Below are 20,219 nucleotides of genomic sequence, written 5' to 3'. Positions count from 1 at the left end.
CCTCCCCCTGCGCGTCAGGCTAACATCGCCCTCTGTCGGTTGGTTGAGGATACTTAAAAGAGAAGATCGGCAGACAATATTTTATCGATAACCATACTAATTGACATGGGAATAGAAAAAACATCATGTGAATTAGTTTTTTTTTCTGTTAACGAAAATTAAACTTATATAAATGCAATTTCTCATAAAAGATGACAAGAAAAATGTTTAAGCGTAATTCCAGCGAATGCGAAAGATTAACGAAATTAGAATTGCACATGACTTTTTAAACGTAATTCTGAGTTCCACAGACGAATATTTTCAGTCTCGCATCAGTCGTCGGCATCGCTTCGGCTCGTCCCGGAGAAGCTGTGACGGGACTGGCGAAGAGAGAACATATACGGATAAACGACAAAGACTGCCACATCCCTAAAGTAAACTGTTCATTGGGAAAGGGAATACAGTATAAGAGTCCGGAGAGTGGGAGGCGGGCACAGAACGAGGCGTTCAGGCGAAGATGTAGATCCAGTAAATGACGTTGAAAAGCATGAAGTAAGATGGGATGAAGATGAGCGCCTGTCGGAACAGTTTATCGGAGAGGAGGCGTTTCCTCTCGTCGGGACTGTTCCCGCCGGCGGACAGTAATCTGTGGAGCATCATCTGGCGTGGCTTGGGGCGCAGGGGAGGGCTGAAGGGCGGGGAAGACAACTTTTCATTAATTTCAATGGGAGTCACTTTGACGGTGGTGGGAATCCTGGAAAAGTCTCCGGTCAGCTTCCCCTCCCCGGCCATGTCGATAATCACATGGAAGACGATCACGAAGAAGATGACAGAGATAGAAAACAGCAGCCACACGTCCACCATTTTGAAGTACGACGTCTTGGGCAGCGACGTGGACGTCTAAGGGAGAGAGAAAGAGCAAAGTTGAGGTGACGTGTTCAGGGAGCAGGCAGGGCAGCACCTAGCAGCGGTGGTCTGTGAGGCCTGAGGCCTAGCAAGGAGGTGTGGCCCTTCCGAGTGTCTACAATGCCGGGCGAGCGTGGATATACTCGTACAGTGCTAAAATGTTGTGGATGCGGATTCCACTTTGAAAATACTTGTCAATGCAGGAATGGGTGCAGAAGCGCTTATAGTAGGTGTAAGGGGGATGTGGAAAAGACAGGCGTGTGTACACAAAACTTTGAAAGGATCTACGTAACTGAAGAAAGGTGAATGGCGCGCACAAGACTGAGCGGATCACAGGGGGCAGCTGCCCTGCCGGTGAGGTGAGGCAGGGACGAGTGTGGGCGACAAACTGAATATGAGTGATGAAGTGATGGGGTCGCGATTGATCCAGACCAATAGATTAAAAGATTTTGGTTAATTAGGTACACACTTCTCGAAGCGAGGTCATCCCACACTGGCCAAGCCATGGTCACGTGGCACACGGCGCCTGCCCCATGACACGATGGCTGGCAGCAACACACCTTTAAAACTGACAACACAAATGCGAATCCAGTTCCTAAGACACCTCACGTACACTTCACATCTCTTCAACTAATGAATCCCAGGAATAATTCTACCCGTTCCGCCTTACATTAGTGATGTGACGTGCCAGTACAATCAGAAACATGTAATGGAATAAGACTTTTCTTATGGTGAATGTTTGAGTTGACTATTGACAATTGTCAATACAAGTGAAGAATCTATCAGGAGTTCACTGTGAGCATAGGACGCGGATTGTCTTTAGCGGGGATGTGGATTCTGTGCTAAAAAAGAAAAAAAAAAATCATTGGGTGAGAGGAGGCTGTGGGTACAGACACTGTGAGTGTTGTTCGCGTGAATGCCATAAATACTATCTAGTTAGTACGGAGAAGTATGGGCGTAAGTAGGGCGAGTGCGGGTTAAGTGAAGCACCAAGGCAGACTTCTGACGAGGCAGGGAATGAGGATCGGGAACTTGCCTGCGTGAAGAGCGCGGCGAGCACGAGCAGCACCGTGAGGGAGGACATCACGCGGGTCTCGAAGTTGTCCCGCCGGAAGACGAGGGAGAGGTAGGCCAGAATGAGCAGGATGACGGTGGGCACGTAGATGGAGATGATGGGGTAGCCGACGCGCCGCTGCAGCACCACCTCCACCTCCGCCTGCGCCATCGTGTGGCTGTTGTTCACCGTCAGGCCCACGCTCACCACCTGCAGGTTACAACCCCTCCTTTAAGAAAACAAAGATAATTTTCATTTTGCTTTTTTATCACAGTATAAGTATGAATTAGGTACACTGACACCATGATTAAAGAGTTTTTATCACATAAGTGAGAAATTTCCCTGACTCGAGCCAGAAAAGCGTCGTTCATCAGACAACGAAAAAGTGATATAGTTGATATGCGTACCCAGTTTGAGCTTGTTCCGACAAGACCTAGTGTAATCGTCAACAAAGGAACAGACAAGGTTTAAAAGGTCTATTTTTTTTCTTTTCTTTTTTTCTTTATATTTTGCTGAAAAAGGCATTTGCATAAAGTTTTCTTTTTTGTCGCTGTGGTGTTGCAGGTGGATAAACAACACAATCGCGGCCTTACCGTGTACTCAATGAGCAGCTCCGCGCCAACGTACGTCACGTCAGACACGTTCTCCTTCAGCTTCACGAAGTCCGTGGCGGCTGACAGCACCTAGTGGTCAGACGCTGGCATCACGCTCATGTTTGCTTCATGGACTGAGTAAAAATTAGAACTGATAGTTTGTGCATTATTTGCGGTTTGGACGAAAGAACCATATTCTACATATGCTGGAGCCTTGTATACTTGTACACTGGTAACTCGTGTTCAGAGGTGCGTGGTAAGAGGTTGCCCAAGATTACTACGAAAGTTCGCTGGCGCTGTAAGATAAAAAGTCCCTTCATCCATTAAAGGAAAAGTTCCCCCTCTCTAAGAAAGATGAAAAGCACTTTCTTCTTCCTTGCTCTCGTTTAATACTGGAACGGTTCAGACACACCGCACCGACACAGTGCACCACACTCATACATCACAGCCAATTTTACTCCGCCACCTTTTATACGATCCACTTCAACGAAATGTCATAAAAGGGCTTACAGACAGAGAGGGGAGGAGAACTAGACAGGTAGAAGGAGAAATGATGGAAGAGAATGATGGAGGAGGAGAATGTAAAACGAAAACATAAATGTGACAGAGCAAGAATTCTCTCTCCCCACCCACCTCCATCTCCATGTAGCATCTCTGGATATCGAACGGGTACAGCTCCAGGTTAAGATCACACAGGAAGTGGGAGGTGTACTTCCTCTCAACGCTCAGGTGATTCTCCACGCCCAAGTAAACGTCCGCTGCGGCAGGAGAGGTGATAAAGAGAAGACAGTTATTAGTTAGAGCATCTTGTCACCATCACTATTATCAACACTATTAAACAACTATAAAAATAACAGTAACAACGACAACAGCAATAACAATAACAACGACAACAACAACAACAACAACAACAACGACAACAACAACAACAACAACAACAAAACAAAAAAACAACATCAACAACAACTATTACTACTACTACTACTACTACTATAACTACTATACCTACGAAAAATATTATAAAGATGTGGCCGTGCTCTCCTTATTTCTCCTTTCTTTCTTTTTTCTCATAAAAGAATGTTCATTAAAAAGAACTGATACTTAATAATGGATTCTTGTACATATTTTTTGGAAGCTGTGATCTTTTCTATTCACTTTACCTGCTTTCTATTACTATTACTGAATGAATGAAAAAATTACGTCTTTCCAGAAACGAAAACAAGGGAAAGAATAGTCAGCAGCTCCGTAATTCTAGTTAGCCATGGTATGTTCAGCGCGAAATCCAATCCCGTTGCCACCACATGCGTGCATTTTCTCTCACGTCATTATTTCATCAACATGTTATCAGGGAATGAGATGATGAACAGAAAGAAGCTACTGTAAAGAGATGAGATGTCCTATCTTGCCGTAGTTTGTTCAGCGCACGATCTAACCTGAATGCCAACAATTGTATGCATTCACCCTCACGTGCTATCAGTAAACCAACACGGTATCAGAGAGGGAATGAGATGATGAACAGGAAGATGCTACTGTGAAGAGGTAAGGTCCCATCTTACTGTAATGCAACCTGCTGCCACCAATTGTGTGTATTCTCTCTCTCTTACACATCATCATTAAACCAACACGGTATGAGGAAGGAAATGAGATAACAAACAGGAAGATGGAACTGTGAGGAGGCCCGAAGTCACGTCTTACCGTCTTCAGGCACCGAGAGATCATCCTCCAGGGGGTGGCCTCGCCGGTGCACAGTGAGCACAGCCTCGTCATCCACCCTCGTCCTCTCCGTTCCCCGCACGTTGATCAGCGTGAGAGTAGGTGTCCACAGGCTGCCGTGGTCAGTGACGGGCACCTGTGAGTGTGTGGGGGAAGTTCAGTGTGTGTGTGTGTGTGTGTGTGTGTGTGTGTGTGTGTGTGTGTGTGTGTGTGTGTGTGTACAGGTGTGCGAATACACTAGGTGAGGTTTCAATTTTGAGAAGGGATCATGATACTTTGTTGAATGTTTTTTTTTTTTTTTGTTTTTTTTTAGATTTAATTAAGTAGTACCCGCAACTTGTAGTAGTAGCAGTAGTAGTACTAGCATCAGCAGCAGTAGTAGTAGTAGTAGTAGTAGTAGTAGTAGTAGTAGTAGTAGTAGTAGTAGTAGTAGTAGTAGTAGTAGTAGTAGTAGGAGTAGTAGTAATAGTAGTAGTCGTAGTAGTAGGAGTAAGAGTAGTAGTAGTAGTAGTAGTAGTAGTAGTAGTAGTAGTAGTAGTAGTAGTAGTAGTAGGAGTAGTAGGAATAAGAGTAGTAGTAGTAATAGTAGTGACAGTGATTGTGTGAGTGTCGTCATCATCATCATGGCCAGTCACAAATTAAATCACCTGGTTGAGTCTGGACGCGGCCTTGAGGTTGTAGAAGTGCAATCTGAGATCAATCCAGGTCATGTTGAGGTGGTAGGTGACCTCCAGGTAGCTGTCTTTGTCGCTCAGGGAGAGACTCACCAGCTTCATCTTCAAGCCGACAAGCAGAGGAGAGCCTGAAAGAAGTGCAAAGTTGACAGGAGGACGACTGGACGAGTGTGTGTGGCGATTCGATGAGGATTCTAGGAAGACGATGGTGCTGGAAAAGATAGAAGAGGACGTGTTACTAAGACAGTGATGAGGCGATGAGGTGGTGTACTTTGGGTGTTACAATGTGATGCCTTGCAAGTCTGTGAGACATGAGAGCAAAATAAGAGGTCGTTCACACAATCCTGGCAAGTGATAGAAAGGTGAATATTGCTCAAACATTGCCGTTCAAGTCAGGAGTGTCATATAATTACACATCAGTGTATTTTTTTTTTTAAATACAAGTAAACATGTAAGGTTAAATACTGAGAAAACTTAGTTTAACGTGGCACCATTTTGTTAATCTCCGACAGAGCAACTTACCTTGATGGACATTCGGGATTCTAGCCAAACTGAAAACCATTATCGTTTCTGATTTTAAACCGCTTTACCTCATCCCCTTCACGCCTCGCTTCTCACCCACTCACTCTCTCTCGCCTCTCCACGACTGGTGGCAGGGACATGCGTAGTTGAGAAGAGAGTAGAAGTATTCCCTGCCTCGCCTGCTCGTGCCTGGCGGCGCCACTCACTTGCCACGGTGCTGGGCGGCGCCAGCGTGTGGTGGTAGCCGCGGGCTGGCGGTGCCACTCACCTGCCACGGTGCTGGGCGGCGGCAGCAGGTGGTGGTAGCCGCGGCCTGGAGACGCCACTCACCTGCCACGGTGCTGGGCGGCGGCAGCGTGTGGTGGTAGCCGACAGGGCGCCGTACCAGCTGGCACTCCTGCTCGTCACTCTCGTCGTGGCAGTCCGGGCGGCGGTCGCAGCGCTGCAGCCGCGGGATGCACGAGCCGTCCCTGCATGTGTACTCCTTTCCCGTGCACGAGCTCAGCTGCAGCACCTGCACGCCCTTCTTCTCGCACACCTCGCTTTCCATGGTCCAGTTCCGGCGACCCATGGGCCACCGCGCCTCCGCGAAGGACAGGCGCGCGACGATAGTGTCCGTGATCACGTTCCTCCACAACCACGCCTCTCCCTCCTCCGCGATCTCGTACTGGTAGTAGCCGCGGAACACGAGCTGGCCCTTGTCAGGGTGTGTCAGGCTGTACTTGTAGTTGGCGGTGTCCTCCTCACACGGACCCTTCAGCGTCCACTCTCGTTGCTCCGCAAGGAAACACAACGCTTCGCGATTCACGTGACAAGGGTAATCGTGCAGAAAGTCTGGCTCCATCACCAGACAGTTCTGCCACTGCAGGCCGTTGGGGTCATTGCTGCCCCATTTGAACCACTCCATCACCTCCTGGTTATGAGCCTTCACGTACACACCTTCCTGTAAATGGTCCGTGGCTCCGACCCACATTATCTTCACTACGGGCGGCTTACTCATGACGTCGATGATTTCAAGGGCGTGCTGCAGACTTTCGGGCACGGGCAGGTGTCCACCAACGCCAGCACACGCCATACGCGCAGCCTCATATGGCATTGCCATGAATTTGATGTAACTGGACTTGGTCTTCTTCTCGCAGACCTCCGCCTCCGGCAGGTCGACGAAGGAGGCGTTGTTGAGGATCCACTTTTGCTCCAAGCTGATGGAGGTGCCGGGCGGGAAGGGACCGCAGTCCGCCATCTGAGCCACCTCCGACCCCGTCAGGGTGCGGCCCCACACGCCCACGTGCGTCAGCTGTCCACTGAAGCTGCGCTGCTCTGTGTAGCTGCTCAGGTACTCGAGGCTATACTGGCCCAGCACCAGAGTGGCCTCGGCGAACCACCTGTCGGAAGATACACTCATTGGGTACCTCTGAGATTAAGTAGGGGTCTCTGTAGCAGGCACTGTTCCCGGCAACACACCACTCAGTGATGGTTTGGTGTTGTCTACACACACACACACACCCACACACACACTACCTAGAGGTGTTCCTGGAAATGACGCCCTGCAGGTAGCCGTCCAGGTAAGCGGAGATCTGCGCCGCGGTGTGGTTATAGGTGAGGCAGTAGTGGTACCAAGTGAGTACCTGCAGTGGCTGCGAGATGCCCAGGAAGTAGAAGGCGGCGGACACGATGGGCCGCACGTAGTCCACGAAGATCTCTGCCGCGAGGAGGAGGAGGAAGAGAAGGAGGAAAGAAGAAAAAAAATGGAAGGGAAGGAGGAACACGGGAAGAGAAAGATAAAACAAAACTTGCCAGGCGTGCTCGTAATTCATAGGTGCATGCTATGACATGCATTTTTTTTTTACAAAATATTTCATCTCATGCACACACACACACACACACACACACACACACACACACACACCTCCGTTAATCTCCCTACTTTCCTCCTTCGATGTGAGGGAGAACACGTGGGTGAGAGGGCGGAAGAAGAAAACCTTGAATCTGATGCAGGCGGAGGCGGAGGGCGAGGGCGTGGTGGTGACGGAGCTCTGAGCCCACGACTGGTTAGTCATCACCCCGTCCTCCTGCAGCACCAGCACTTTCACCGCCGCCGCCGCCGCCACGCCTGCACCAAGAGAGAGAGAGAGAGAGAGAGAGAGAGAGAGAGAGAGAGAGAGAGAGAGAGAGAGAGAGAGAGTTAACGCAGCAGAACACCGTTGCATAATGTTGATGTACTGAGAGTGCTGTTATTTTGTGGGGCTTTTTATGACACGTGAATTATTTTCCCTTTGATGTATCCAGGCGTGCCGGCGCTGCCAAGCCAACAACAACAAATGACGGCGGGTAAACACACACATTGCTGCTGCTCGGCGTCTTTTCCAAGAGTAAATATCCATATGAATTTATGGCGTTTGGGGAGAATTTATGTGTCTGCGTGGGTGTATGGATTGGAGAATTGTTTTTGTGAGTAACAGGCAGTATGAATGGTAACAGTAAAGAAAATGTGATCATGAACAAGGGCGTTGTTTGCAATGTCGCACACTTACTTAGGTCAGATAATCAAATGCAATGAATATCACACTAATATATTTTTTTCTTTTTTTTTTGCTTTCCTTCGCTAAAATGAAGTACATCAGACTTACCTCCGAATATTTAACGCTACACAACTCATATATCAATTGCAAAAAAATAAATAAAATAACTTCCATATTCTCTGAAGACTCAAACAATTATCATTACGCGTCAAATGTTCACCACCACAGTAACATTCAGCAACATGAAACAACACAACAATCAATAGGTCATGTTTCCGTCTCCGTCTAGGTACTCTTCTCTTGACTTATCAGCCAGCGATGTCTTCTGGTAATCTTGCTTATTGCTTTTATATCTGTTTGTCCGTCTTTTTGTTTTTTTGTTGTCTTGTTTTTCTTTCTACTTTTTTTTCTGTCGTTATGCCTTCTCGGGTAATATATATTTACCTTTTTTTTCATGTTCGTGCGTCGTTTAGGTTCACCACTAGGGGACAGTACCAGCCGTATAAGTAAAATGTGTAAACCCTAGCAAACACTGCTGTAGTTTAGGGCTGCTACGACTACCACTCTCATATTAAGCGCCAGCAGTGTATTCACAAAACCTGTTAGGGTCTATTAAGATGAAAGTCCCAGGAAAGACTTTTAACTCTTGACAAACAGCTTTTATGCGTGACGATGGCGGACTAAAGACAACAACCAGTCGGGCAGCGCCCTTATCGTCCAGAAGAGACATCTTTCAAGAATACGACGACGCGGAAATGGAAGAGATTCGAATCGATTGTGTTGTTGTTGCAGTGACAGACTTGGTGAGAGACAGGCTTCAGAAGACAAGAAATACGCCGCTGAGTCGAGTCCTGAGACGAAGGTGGCTCTTATGGAAAGTCATTTAACCACTGGTAAACTGCAACAATGTAAGTGTGACGAATTTGGGACAACACAGCTTACAATCAGTCGTATGATTACCCAGACGGTAAATGCACTAGCTGACCCAGACTTCTTTGTCAGTTTTTTTTTTTTTTTTTTTTTTTTTTATGAAGTTTCCACTCACACTGCAAGAAATGCAAAGAAAACGACGAATTCATGAAATTCGATGGGTTTCTGGGTGTTGTGGCAGCTACAGACGACAAAAACACAATTAGAATTGTGTCTCCCAGTGAAAATTAACATTTTATATGTCAAAAGAAAGTGCTACCACAACATAAATGTTCAAGTGAACATAAGAGCATAAGAATGAAGGAGACTACAAAATACCGGTTGGCCTACACTGGGCAACTCTTGTACTGACCATGAACGGACGCTTTTATCCTTCTCCCCACCAGTCAACCATCTCATTACCACCTGTCTCCCCTATTCACATAATCATCTAACCTTCCCTTGAAATTACCGAGCGTGTTGGCGCTGGCCATATGACTGTTAAGCTTATTCCACTCATCCACCTCCCTCTTCCTGGACCAGTTCCAAACTTCCTACCAAGCTTTTTCCTAAACCTAAACTTATCTAGCTTGTATTTATTACGTTGAGTTCTTTCCTGATTGTTTACTAAAAGAATGTCACTTGTGTCTCCCTTATTAATTCCTTTTACCAATATGAATACTTTTATCATGTCCCCGCGCACCTTCTCGCCAGAGAATGCAAGTTGAGTCATTTCAGCCATTTTTGTACGGTAATCCTCTCAGTCCCAGAATCATCTTAGCATCATCCTCTGCACTACTTCTTAGGAATCTATGTCTTTCTTATAATATGATGTCCAAAATTGCACTGCATAGTCCAGATGTGGCCTAACTAAAGCTAAATATAACTTGAGGATAATATCTGCACTTCTCTTTGTTACACTCCTACTGATGAATCCTAATATCCTGCCGGCTTTGCTCCTGACTGACACACTGCTCCCTTAGTCTAAGAAGTGGTGTGTGATGCTACGCACATAATACTTAACATTGTGGCAAGGTGGACTGGGTCAATGTATGATGCTAGGAATTTGGATGAATCAGGCTGTAAATTACTGTTTGTACAAAATGAAATCCCAGGAGGATACTGCTGTACATGCTGGGGAATAGTGGATGTCCATGAAAGCATTGGCTGATAACACCATATCTAACTCCCCTTCCTTTTCTACAAGCCAATTATAACAAGTAAAAGGAATGCAAACCTATTTTTGCTAATATTATTCTACTGATCTGTTTTAAGTTAACCTAAAAGAAACCTAATCTAACCAAACCATGAGGGACCTAACCCATCAGCAGGGCCTAACCCTGAGGATCCTAAGCCTGCAGGCCTCAATCTAACCTCACCCTGCTGGATCCTAACCCTGCTGCATGTAACCCTTACCCTACTGGGCTAACTTAACCAAATTCTAACCAAGAAATAACCAAAATTAACTAAATAAGTAAATACTAAGTTGTGTGACCCATACGTCACATACAACTGGGGAAGATATTAGCTTTTCAGAAACTTAATTTCCATGACAAATTAGTAAAGATAATGGATTTACTGTGATCTAGCATTAGTGACACAAAATTAATGTTGTTGATTGCATCCTGAACAAGTTATGAATGTTTCAGATTCCACAAGATGCTGTGTATGCGTGGGGATGGTGTATTGTGGAGAGCACCATTGGGCAGCTGAAACACATATTTCATGTTCTTTGTGAAGTGCGCTTCAGCCCAGAGAAGACATGCAAGATTGTCTGTGTCTGCATAATTCTCCACATCACAAGCAGGAAAACATTCCACTGCCTGAGTACAAGACGGAGGGTGTAGCTGAAGCCAACAAAGGCGGAGGAATGGAGCCAAATCCAACTAGACCTGCTGCCCAAAATGGGCATCCACTCCAAGATTACATTGCCAATCTCCACTTCAAGTAAGTGCTCCTGTGTTCTCAACAAGGTTACTGCCAAGGATATGAGCCCTTTAGTCCTTGATTGCAGCTATTGTGGGCTATGCTTTCAGTAGCCTTCAGTGTTAGCATTACTTACATTCATGTACCTAAAGAAGGCATATGATGATAGGGTGGATAAAAAACCCCTATGAGATATTCTTAACATTATGGTGTACAGGACTGTTGTTGGAATAAATTAAGGCTTTCTGTAAGTATGCCAGTACATCTGTAAGGGTGGAAGGGGAGCTTGGAGATTTGCTATAGTAACAAGATTGAGGCAAGAATGTGACTTGTTTCTGTAATAGTTTAATATATTCACACATGGTTATATGGGGGAGATGAAAGTTAAAGTGGGAAAAATTAGTGCATGGGTGAATGAAAATGGAGTGAAATGGGGTGCTGTAACATATCTAATTGCTGATGACACTGTTTTATTGTCAGTGAGTGAAAGGGAACTTCAGTGGCATATGTTAGGCAGAAAATGAAGGTGAATGCTTGAGTAAATAAGGTGATGGTCTTTGAGAGGAGAGAAGCATGCATAGGGTGAGTGAGCCAATTCTAGGAAGGTGTGAGGTGGATAATAGTATAGGAAATATCTCTTCTTTTTCAGTGTGGATGAATGAAGTTCTTGCATTGCTCCCAGCCTAAGGTGTCCCAAAGATCCACTTTTGGGTGGGGTAGTCTCAGTTTTTCAGTCTGTCCCTCTTATAATTAAATGTACTGCTTTTTTATGTTTTCTCTCTGCTTTTTTCATTGTTGTTCCACTTTAATTTGCAGCGTGTCATCGTCACTCACTAAAAGGGAAGGTATAGATAGTGATATAGTAGAAAATGCCACACACACACACACACACACACACACACACACACACACACACACACACACACACACACACACACACACACACACATTTATAGCATCGTGCTTTTTTGCTCCAAAAAATCGGGTCAAGTTATCCCAGCAGCTGTACATGAGGACACTTAAGATGCTCCTGTTATTCTTTTTTTTTTTTTTATTTAGTCTTTAAATAAAGTGTTAAGGATATAAAGCTAGTTTCCTTGCTTTCCTTTATTGATAACTAGATTGTGACTTGACCATATATTACTGACTTAGAGTATTCACACTCTAGTTTATGCAGTTCCATTTTCCTTTTTATTTCCTCTTCTGTCTTTTCTATAGACTTCTCTAGTTTTAGTAATGTAAGTTTTTTTTTTTTCTAATTTCAATTTTCTTTTTTTTCTTCCTTATATAATAATAGTTTGTCATAACTAGTTTTTTTACTAGTTGCTGAGGCTGGTTTTCCTTCAGCCTCTTCCTCCTGCTGGGCCTGGAGGTGTTGCTCCTGTGTTCCCCCATCTCTTGGATTATGCCTAGAATTATAGAAATTTAATTCAATATCTATTTTGTTGTTGGAGTCATAACCTAATGATTTCCTGCAACCAGAGTCTGAGTCAGAATCTTTCAATTCCATCCCACACTCTGGGACAAATTTCCATTAACATGCAATATTTCTACAGACAAGTAAGTGATTCAACAGCTATTTTCTTTGCACAATATGTAATGCTTAGCAAACATAACTTAAATAACTAATCTAAAATAAAGTAAACAAACATAACTAATAAATTTTCAGCAAAGCGCATCCCTCTACAGCCTCAACTTTTAACCTCCCTAAATCTAAACCTAACCTAATGTACTCCATGCTAATTAAATTTAACCAGATCATGTGAATAGTACAAATGTTCTGTAAACAGAATAAATCAATCAAAAAAGAACAAAGAAGAGTGCTAGAATTAAACCAAATTAAAACCTAATCAACCCAAATCAATATCCACACAATATTTGCCAGTAACCAAGCATCTCGCCTTACAATAACCTTCACTGATATGCTGAAATCTCTGTTCTGGTTACAATAATTTAAGGATATACTAGTAGGTACTTACTGTGATATATGATAGATGAGATCCAAGTCTTAGGGAAGAATGCCCTCAACAATAAAATTATCCCCCAACAACTCCATTAATTTGCTCTCCACAGGGTCAAGGGGGAGAGCTTCTGGACCACGATCACCTTCAGGGAATGAACGGTAATACAGTAATGTTACAGCTGCAACAAACTAACATAAATTATAAAGGTACTGTTCTCACAAAATACCCCCTACATTAGTTAGGCCCTGTTTGTGTGTACATTCATGGTGAAATAGAATAATGTTTATGCTGGCTCTAACAACACAAAATGATAATCACATTATATTTTTGTACCTAAAATACATTTTAGATCAACCATAATACCAAGTTCAATATAAGACTGCACAAACTTAATTGAATATAGCTATTGTAATAAGATGAGTACTGCCCAAGAAGAGTCCAGTCCACATAGAAGTGATGGAAGTGGAGAACAGCACATTTGTTAGTGTTAAATTTGAGTCCCAAGGTTCAAGTCTACTACAAATCAAGTTAATGTTACACTGAAGTCAAGCAATATCACAAAATGCTGAAGAAACATAATGACAGTTAACAAATAAAACTTTAAATCGTCAGCAAATATTTTATATCCACAAGATAAATCATGTACAACCTGATTAATATATATAGAAAAAGAATAGTACCCAACACTGACCCCTGGGGTACCCACTTAGTACAGGACAAACCTAGGTTATGATGTGTCAATATCAGCTGGTCTTCCACTGAGTGATGAGGCCTAAAACCAGACTAAGATTAAGAAATAATTCCCTCATCTTCAAGGTATTGATAAAGCTGGTGTGTCACAGTTTGTTCTAAGGTCTGAACACAAACTGATATCAAGCTAAATGGTCTATATAGTTGAGAGGATTTGCTCTGGGGCCCATTTCAAAATTGAGAACAATGTTAGAAACTTCCATAAATCCATAAAATGTCCTGATGTTAAAGAGGATTTAAATATGCAAGTTGACTGGCACAAGACTGGAGTAAGTGGAGATGAATGCCATCAGGATCCATGCTAGAAGACATCAAGAAACTTGAGATAATCTTTAATAGTGGACTGATCACTCATTGTTAGAGATGGAGTTGTCACAGGACTGATGTTGAGCCAGGTTTGGCAAATGATCTTGAAGCACTGAGGCAAAAGCCTTAACATGTCAGCCATAACTTTGCATTCATTGGTCATTTCCCCTTCCCTAGTCAGTAGAAGTCCTGCCGAGGGCTGACCAACCTTCTTATGTCTGACACAGAAATGGAATAGCTTAGGGTTGGTACTGGAGTCAATCAAGGACGATTCATATTGAGACTGAGCTGTGGTGCTATAGTTTCAATAATGGTAATTAAACTGTTAAAGTGATCAAGGCCTGAGGATAGTGTCTGCCATGCACCGCTCTCTGGTGTTTATATGATGAGCAAGCCATTTTTTTTTTTTTTTTTTTTTTTAGGGTTCAGGAGAGCTAAGGGTGGTTTGATAGGCCATGGAAACGAGGAGACATTATGTTTGAATGGCACAAAGATGTTAACAAGAGGAATAAGATTTACCATAAATTTTAAGTACTTATCATTGACAGAAATACTATACAGCTGGCAACATTATCATAATATTGTTTAACAAAAAGACTATATCCACTACCCAAAATTATATCCAAAATGTACTTGTCACTTAAGTAAAATAACTCTCACCTGATTGATCGAACTCAAATCTCTTGGAATTCACCTTTTTCCTTGTCTTGGAAACGAGGGAAAACCATTTGACTTCCACCTCCTCCCACGTCCTGGACGTGTGCTGGTTGGCGGCATTTATGCTCCTTGCGATCTCCTCCCACGCCCTTCTCTTATCTGCACTGGTCAACTATGGCCTGAACCGACCATTGACTATAAGATGCAATTCCTAGACGGCATTAACAAGGATGAGACCCTCCTCCACGGTCCAGTTTAGCTTCCTTCTTTTTACATTTCCCGGAGTTCCATCCGTTCCCGCAATGTCTTGTTTACGAAATAGTTCATCTCGAGTCTCGTCTCGTGCGCACCACAAAATGGTCCATAAATACCACCCCATAATTTCATAGATTCGTTGGTCCATGCACCTTTTTTGATCAGCAATTATCCCAAAAGTAATAAATTAATGAAATTTCTTCTTTTTCTGCGCAGTTTTCCTATTATACCAATTTATATGTTCAAAGTAATTATGACCACCACGTTTTTGGTCTTCATTATAAACGAACACTTTACTAACGTTGCTAACTTTTTTTTAAGGAGCAAAAAAGCAGGAGCCGCTCCCAAAAAGTTAAAGAAAGTTAAAAATGTACATATAAAAAGTGGACTAATTTAGTTCCGGAGGTGTCTTGTTACTCCTCTTTTGAAATTACGAATCGTAGGAGGGAAGAAATACAGAGAAAAGAAAAGAGTTCCACAGTTTACCAGTGAAGGGGATAAAAGAGAAGATTAGTCTGAGTTAATAGAATGCTTGTATGTCAGCATGGAGATCTTTCCCTGCAGCACTCAGACACGTAATACATGCTGGAGCAGTACGCAGTAAAATATTAAAATATTGAGTGGTTACTGTGATACCATAATTACGCCTTCGTGTTTTATGCAAGGTATCGTTGATTGCTAAATGCCTGAGTGATTTCCGACAATCTCTCTCTCTCTCTCTCTCTCTCTCTCTCTCTCTCTCTCTCTCTCTCTCTCTCTCTCTCTCTCGACAAAGTGCAAAAGCGCTTCCATGCACTCTTTTCCCGCGCAGACAAGGGCCGAGGAGAGGCATTACGGGCGGTTCATTCCGGAAGGTGAGAATCCGAGTGGAAATCTCATTAAGTCATTTATAAAGAAGAACCTGCTCGTTATCGAATGGCGCCAGGTGAGGAAAAGGTGAGAGGGACAGAATGCATTAGGATTTGAGGGATAATGGCGGTGAATAGTGATAATGATGGTGATGACGATGATGGTGGTGGTGGTAATCAAAAGCAAAATAGTTTTAGATACATGATTTGTTTTCTTTCCGTTTAATCTTTTTTTTTTTTTTTGGTAATTCTATTTCATTGTTCTTATCCCTCTCTTCTCTGACTTTTTATTTCCTTATATTCTAGGTTTTTTTCTTTTTCTTTTTATTTCGAAGCTTTTTGTTTTTATCTTCTTATGGTGCTGACCTTTTATTTGTATTTTTCAACTTATTTCTTTTCTATAAGTTTGTCTATTTCATGGTTCTTTTCTGTTGTCTTACTTATTTTGTCTTAGAGGATCTTTCTGCAAACTTTCAATGTATATTTTCTAAACGCTTCAGATATTTCATTTTCGAGTATCTTTCTAATATTACCATTATCCAATATTTAGCCTTTCTTTGCGCTTGGCTTATTGTAATATTGAGAAGACTTTTTTTCTTTCTCTCGAATCCTAAGATCCATGTTCTTTTTTTTTCGTATATTCGTTTCTTTATCTTTTTTATTTATTTTTTTCTTGCTTGTACCTTGCTCGGTAGAGAGAGAGAGAGAGAGAGAGAGAGAGAGAGAGAGAGAGAGAGAGAGAGAGAGAGATTCGTGATAAATACAATAATTAATAACAACTGTCACATGAAGGCCTCATAAAAAAAAAATAAAAGCAATGATTACAACTTTTTTCAAATGCTGTTGAAATATCGTGGAGCTTAACTTTCACGCAAAATAATTTCATAATGCGAGTAACTTTTAGAGGGAGAAAAAAATATGAAATGAAACCAGAACACATATCTAACAACGACGACAAGTAAACCGACAAGTGAACAAACGAGCAAACAAACTCAAGGTGTGGTTTAGCTCGTTTTAATTTTCATTGTTCTGTCTGCATATTTGCCCTTATTATTACCATATTTTGTGGAGGACTTTTACCTGTCACCAGCAGCAGCGATTGTCATTAGCCTTTTTTCACCAGTTTCCCACACATCGTCCAATTTACCAATGCTGAAATATTATAAATTTCATTTATTCGAGAACGTCAGTTTTGTTACATCAATTACTGGTCATGGCTAATTGCAATATTTCTTACTATAACATTTATTTATATCTATACGTTGATATATTTGCAGTTAATGTCAGGTATGCAAGCAACGCTCGGTTGCTATTGGCAAGGCAGGTAAAGTGAATGTTATTTCTTCTTTTGTTTTTCTTTCTTCATATTCATTTATTACTACAGAGTGCCTCACAAAAAAAAAAAAAAAAAAAAACAGGAAATTTGGTATAGTTTATCTAATTGTTGGAAACAGAAAACAGTTGTTGTTAACAGAAATATTGTTAAAGCAGAACAAAAACACAATTGTTACATGTGATGTTCAAAATGCTTTCCGTGAGCAGCTGCACAGTAAAATACATGGTAAAATGCGTGCGTAAAATACATAACGTAGATCTAAAATTTCCGTTTTTTTTTTTGTGGGGCACCCTGTAGTTGTAGTATTACCACCATCTTTTATTTTGTTGTTCTTTCGCTAAGATTTTTTTTATTTTCTATTTTATTATTCACTAAAGCTTATTTTCAGATTTTTGTATTAGTATTATCTTCTTTTTCGATACGTGATGCAGACTCTTGAGATCAGTCCGTGTGAGTCTGTGCAAGCCATCACTGTCCCTTCACCTTCTTGTTCTGCACGATTACTGCACAACACACACTGGGATGAAGTAAATAACGTTCATCGTAAACACATCCTTACAGTACATATCTAATTGTAACATTAGTAACATATGTGCACAACATTGCCGTTTACTAGTTATTATCACCGTTCGTTGGCAATATTTCTCGTGGTTATGCTGAAGAAAATCAAGGAAAGAAAAGATATAATCCATTATCACTGATAAGTTTCATGTTTATATTAAGGACACGAAGACTAGACATGAGTCATTACTACAGATCAATTTCAGTTTCCAGTCATAATGAATATATACAAAAATAAAGACATTAGCCATTATCGGTACACAGTATTAGTCTCTTTCACAGTAATGGTGAGTGAGAGATACTGGAGGAAAATACATTAGTCATTGCCGTTGTTCAATTTCAATCCGCAGATATGTTAAAAAAAAAAAAAAGAGAGAGACAAAGAAAAAATATATTATCCGTTATCGCTATTGAGTTCTAGTATTTTTTGTGACAATGTTGAGTAAAAGAGAAAGAAGTACATTACCCATTATCATTGTTCGGTCTTCATATATGAGTATGTTAAAAAGAAGAAAATTAAGATCTGCCCATTACTACCAACCCATCTTAATGTTTTCACGGTTATGCTCAGAAAGACACACAAAAGAAACTAAATGAATGTTTACCCTGATACGAAGCCTGAATCAGGTTAATAACGAAGTTCATAGAGATTATGACTCAGTATGTCAGTCAGTGATGGGAAGCAACGCAGCTCATCTATTTCCAAGAAAGATGTAAAGGAAGACATTCTCAAACATCCCGACTACCTTTAACAGGCTTTAGTGAAAATTACCAGAGTTTTCAATGGTGTTTTCATGATTCCAGTGATAGTTTAACAAGGAATCTGCACTGTCAATGAGGAAAACACTCATGAGAACCGGACTAATAATTTTTGTGGCGAGTGAAAAAAATAAATAAATAAATAGTTCGTATGATGAAGAGAGAAGGCAGAAAAAGAAGAATAAATAAATAAAACAGACAGACGCATGTTTAATCCTTTCACGGGGATATACAGCAGTCACAACACTAACACCACTGTACAAAATCACTGCAAAAATTTACAAGAAAGAAAGGAAAAGATAAAGAATACATTTAACAACCTGTAGCCAGCATAACATTTAGAAGCAGAACAAAGTGAAATATTCCAGAGTGTCTTATGATTATGGAATGCAGTGCAGAAATAAACAGTAAAAGACCTAAAGCTGATACTAAACCTAAAGCTGATACTAAACAAAAGTCTCAGGCACAGGTAGGAAGAGCCACTTCGCCTCACCTGCCCAAATGAGGAGGAAGCGAACCATGTCAGGCGGTGAGGAGTGACGAGGAGAGAGTGAGCTGCGGTAGTGTCATGTCTTTTAAATATACAATGGGAAAGGAAGGCTCAGTGAGGGAGAGAGTGGGGCGTCAGGGAAGGGGGAGTACGGGGAGTAGGGGAGAGGGAATGGGGGGAGGAGGAGAAGCCTAGATGAAGGGGGTTACTTTCCGTGGACAAGGAAGACACAGGTGGTGAGTGAGAGAAATGCATAGATTATGGAATGTCTTATATGCACGGAGAGAGAGAGAGAGAGAGAGAGAGAGAGAGAGAGAGAGAGAGAGAGAGAGAGAGAGAGAGAGAGAGAGAGAGAGAAGCAGACATGCCCTTTACTCTCTACCTCCTATTCCTTGTTTCAAAATTTCCCTCCTTTACCACCACCACCACCATCACCACCACCACCATCTCCTCCTCAGTTTCATATTCGTTCTCCTCCTACTTCTTCTCCTCCTCGTCAACTTTTTAAGAGAGAGAGTATATGATCTCCCTCGTATGAAAGACTGTTTGCCTTTAGGATTCTGAAAGAGATGAGATTAGTGATAAATAAACAAGTTGTACGTAGTAGCCGTATAAGGATACTAAGTGATAGTTATTAAATGATAAGACAAAAAGGGATTTACACTAGAATACGTAATGAGTATAATAGCCAAAACAGAGGAAGACTACTACAGAGATTTATGGATGCACTGAAGGAGGACACGCGAGCAATGGGTGTGACAGAGGAGGACGCCGAAGACAGAATAAGATGGAGATGAATGTTCTGATGTGGCGACCTTTAACCGGAGCATCTGAAATAAGACTGATGGCAAAAGAAAAGAGAGAGAGAGAGAGAGAGAGAGAGAGAGAGGAGAGAGAGAGAGAGAGAGAGAGAGAGAGAGAGAGAGATGGGGGGAAAGTAGGGTAAATAAGAAAAACAGGAGATAAAGGTAGAAAAGGAGGAGAGGGTAAAAAAGAGAGGAAGAACGGAAGGTATAGTTGAACAAGGAAAGGAGAAAAAAAAAAGGGAAAACGAGGGAATGGGATAAATGAGACCCAAAAAGGTAAGAGAGAGAGAGAGAGAGAGAGAGAGAGAGAGAGAGAGAGAGAGAGAGAGAGAGAGAGAGAGAGAGAGAGAGAGAGAGAAAGGTCACAACAACTCTTAACGGGAGCACCCAAAACAAAACAATAGACAGAAAATGTTACCAATTGACATAACACTTCCTAACCCAAACAGCACGTGCATATCACAAGACACACCTTTACCTCTAAATACCCAGTGAGCTACGCAGCCTTGGTAAGCGATACCACGCCACACGCACTCAAGCATATCTAAACACACCGTCCCCGCAACACACCCACAACCACGGCCTCGTTACGTGAATAATGAAGACACACGAAGCACGAACTCACTGACAGCAGCGGGGGCGAAAATGGAGGAGGAGGCAAAGGAGGAAGAGGAGGAAGAGGAGGAGGAGGA

General features: G+C 42.3%; 1 protein-coding gene and 2 long non-coding RNA genes across 4 annotated transcripts; 1 reads left to right on the top strand and 2 right to left on the bottom strand.

Moving 5' to 3' along the window:
• Positions 1–74: 74 nt before the first annotated feature.
• On the bottom strand, positions 75–19,261 carry LOC135091467 (uncharacterized). Its single transcript, XM_063989127.1, has 10 exons — positions 18,725–19,261; positions 7,348–7,551; positions 6,960–7,140; positions 5,772–6,823; positions 4,893–5,047; positions 4,228–4,381; positions 3,166–3,290; positions 2,533–2,622; positions 1,922–2,149; positions 75–879 (listed from the first exon to the last, which is right to left on the bottom strand). Exons 1-10 carry the CDS (start codon positions 18,750–18,752, stop codon positions 487–489), a joined length of 2,610 nt encoding a protein of 869 aa, XP_063845197.1. The 5' UTR covers positions 18,753–19,261; the 3' UTR covers positions 75–486.
• Positions 8,027–11,730, top strand: LOC135091469 (uncharacterized). Of its 2 annotated transcripts, none has more exons than XR_010262517.1 (3): positions 8,027–8,927; positions 10,519–10,816; positions 11,445–11,730. It is a non-coding gene; the product is annotated as an uncharacterized LOC135091469 (long non-coding RNA). The 2 variants fall into 2 exon arrangements; XR_010262518.1 differs by having other exon boundaries at positions 8,030–8,868.
• LOC135091468 (uncharacterized) lies at positions 11,952–14,781 on the bottom strand. The gene is made up of 3 exons (XR_010262516.1): positions 14,476–14,781; positions 12,775–12,901; positions 11,952–12,204 (listed from the first exon to the last, which is right to left on the bottom strand). It is a non-coding gene; the product is annotated as an uncharacterized LOC135091468 (long non-coding RNA).
• Positions 19,262–20,219: the final 958 nt, after the last annotated feature.

The sequence above is a fragment of the Scylla paramamosain genome, chromosome 37 (genome assembly GCF_035594125.1).
Source record: "Scylla paramamosain isolate STU-SP2022 chromosome 37, ASM3559412v1, whole genome shotgun sequence".
Classification (NCBI taxonomy): Eukaryota; Metazoa; Arthropoda; class Malacostraca; order Decapoda; family Portunidae; genus Scylla; species Scylla paramamosain.
Note: the sequence above shows the minus strand (reverse complement) of the source record. Positions and strands in the feature narration are given on the sequence as shown.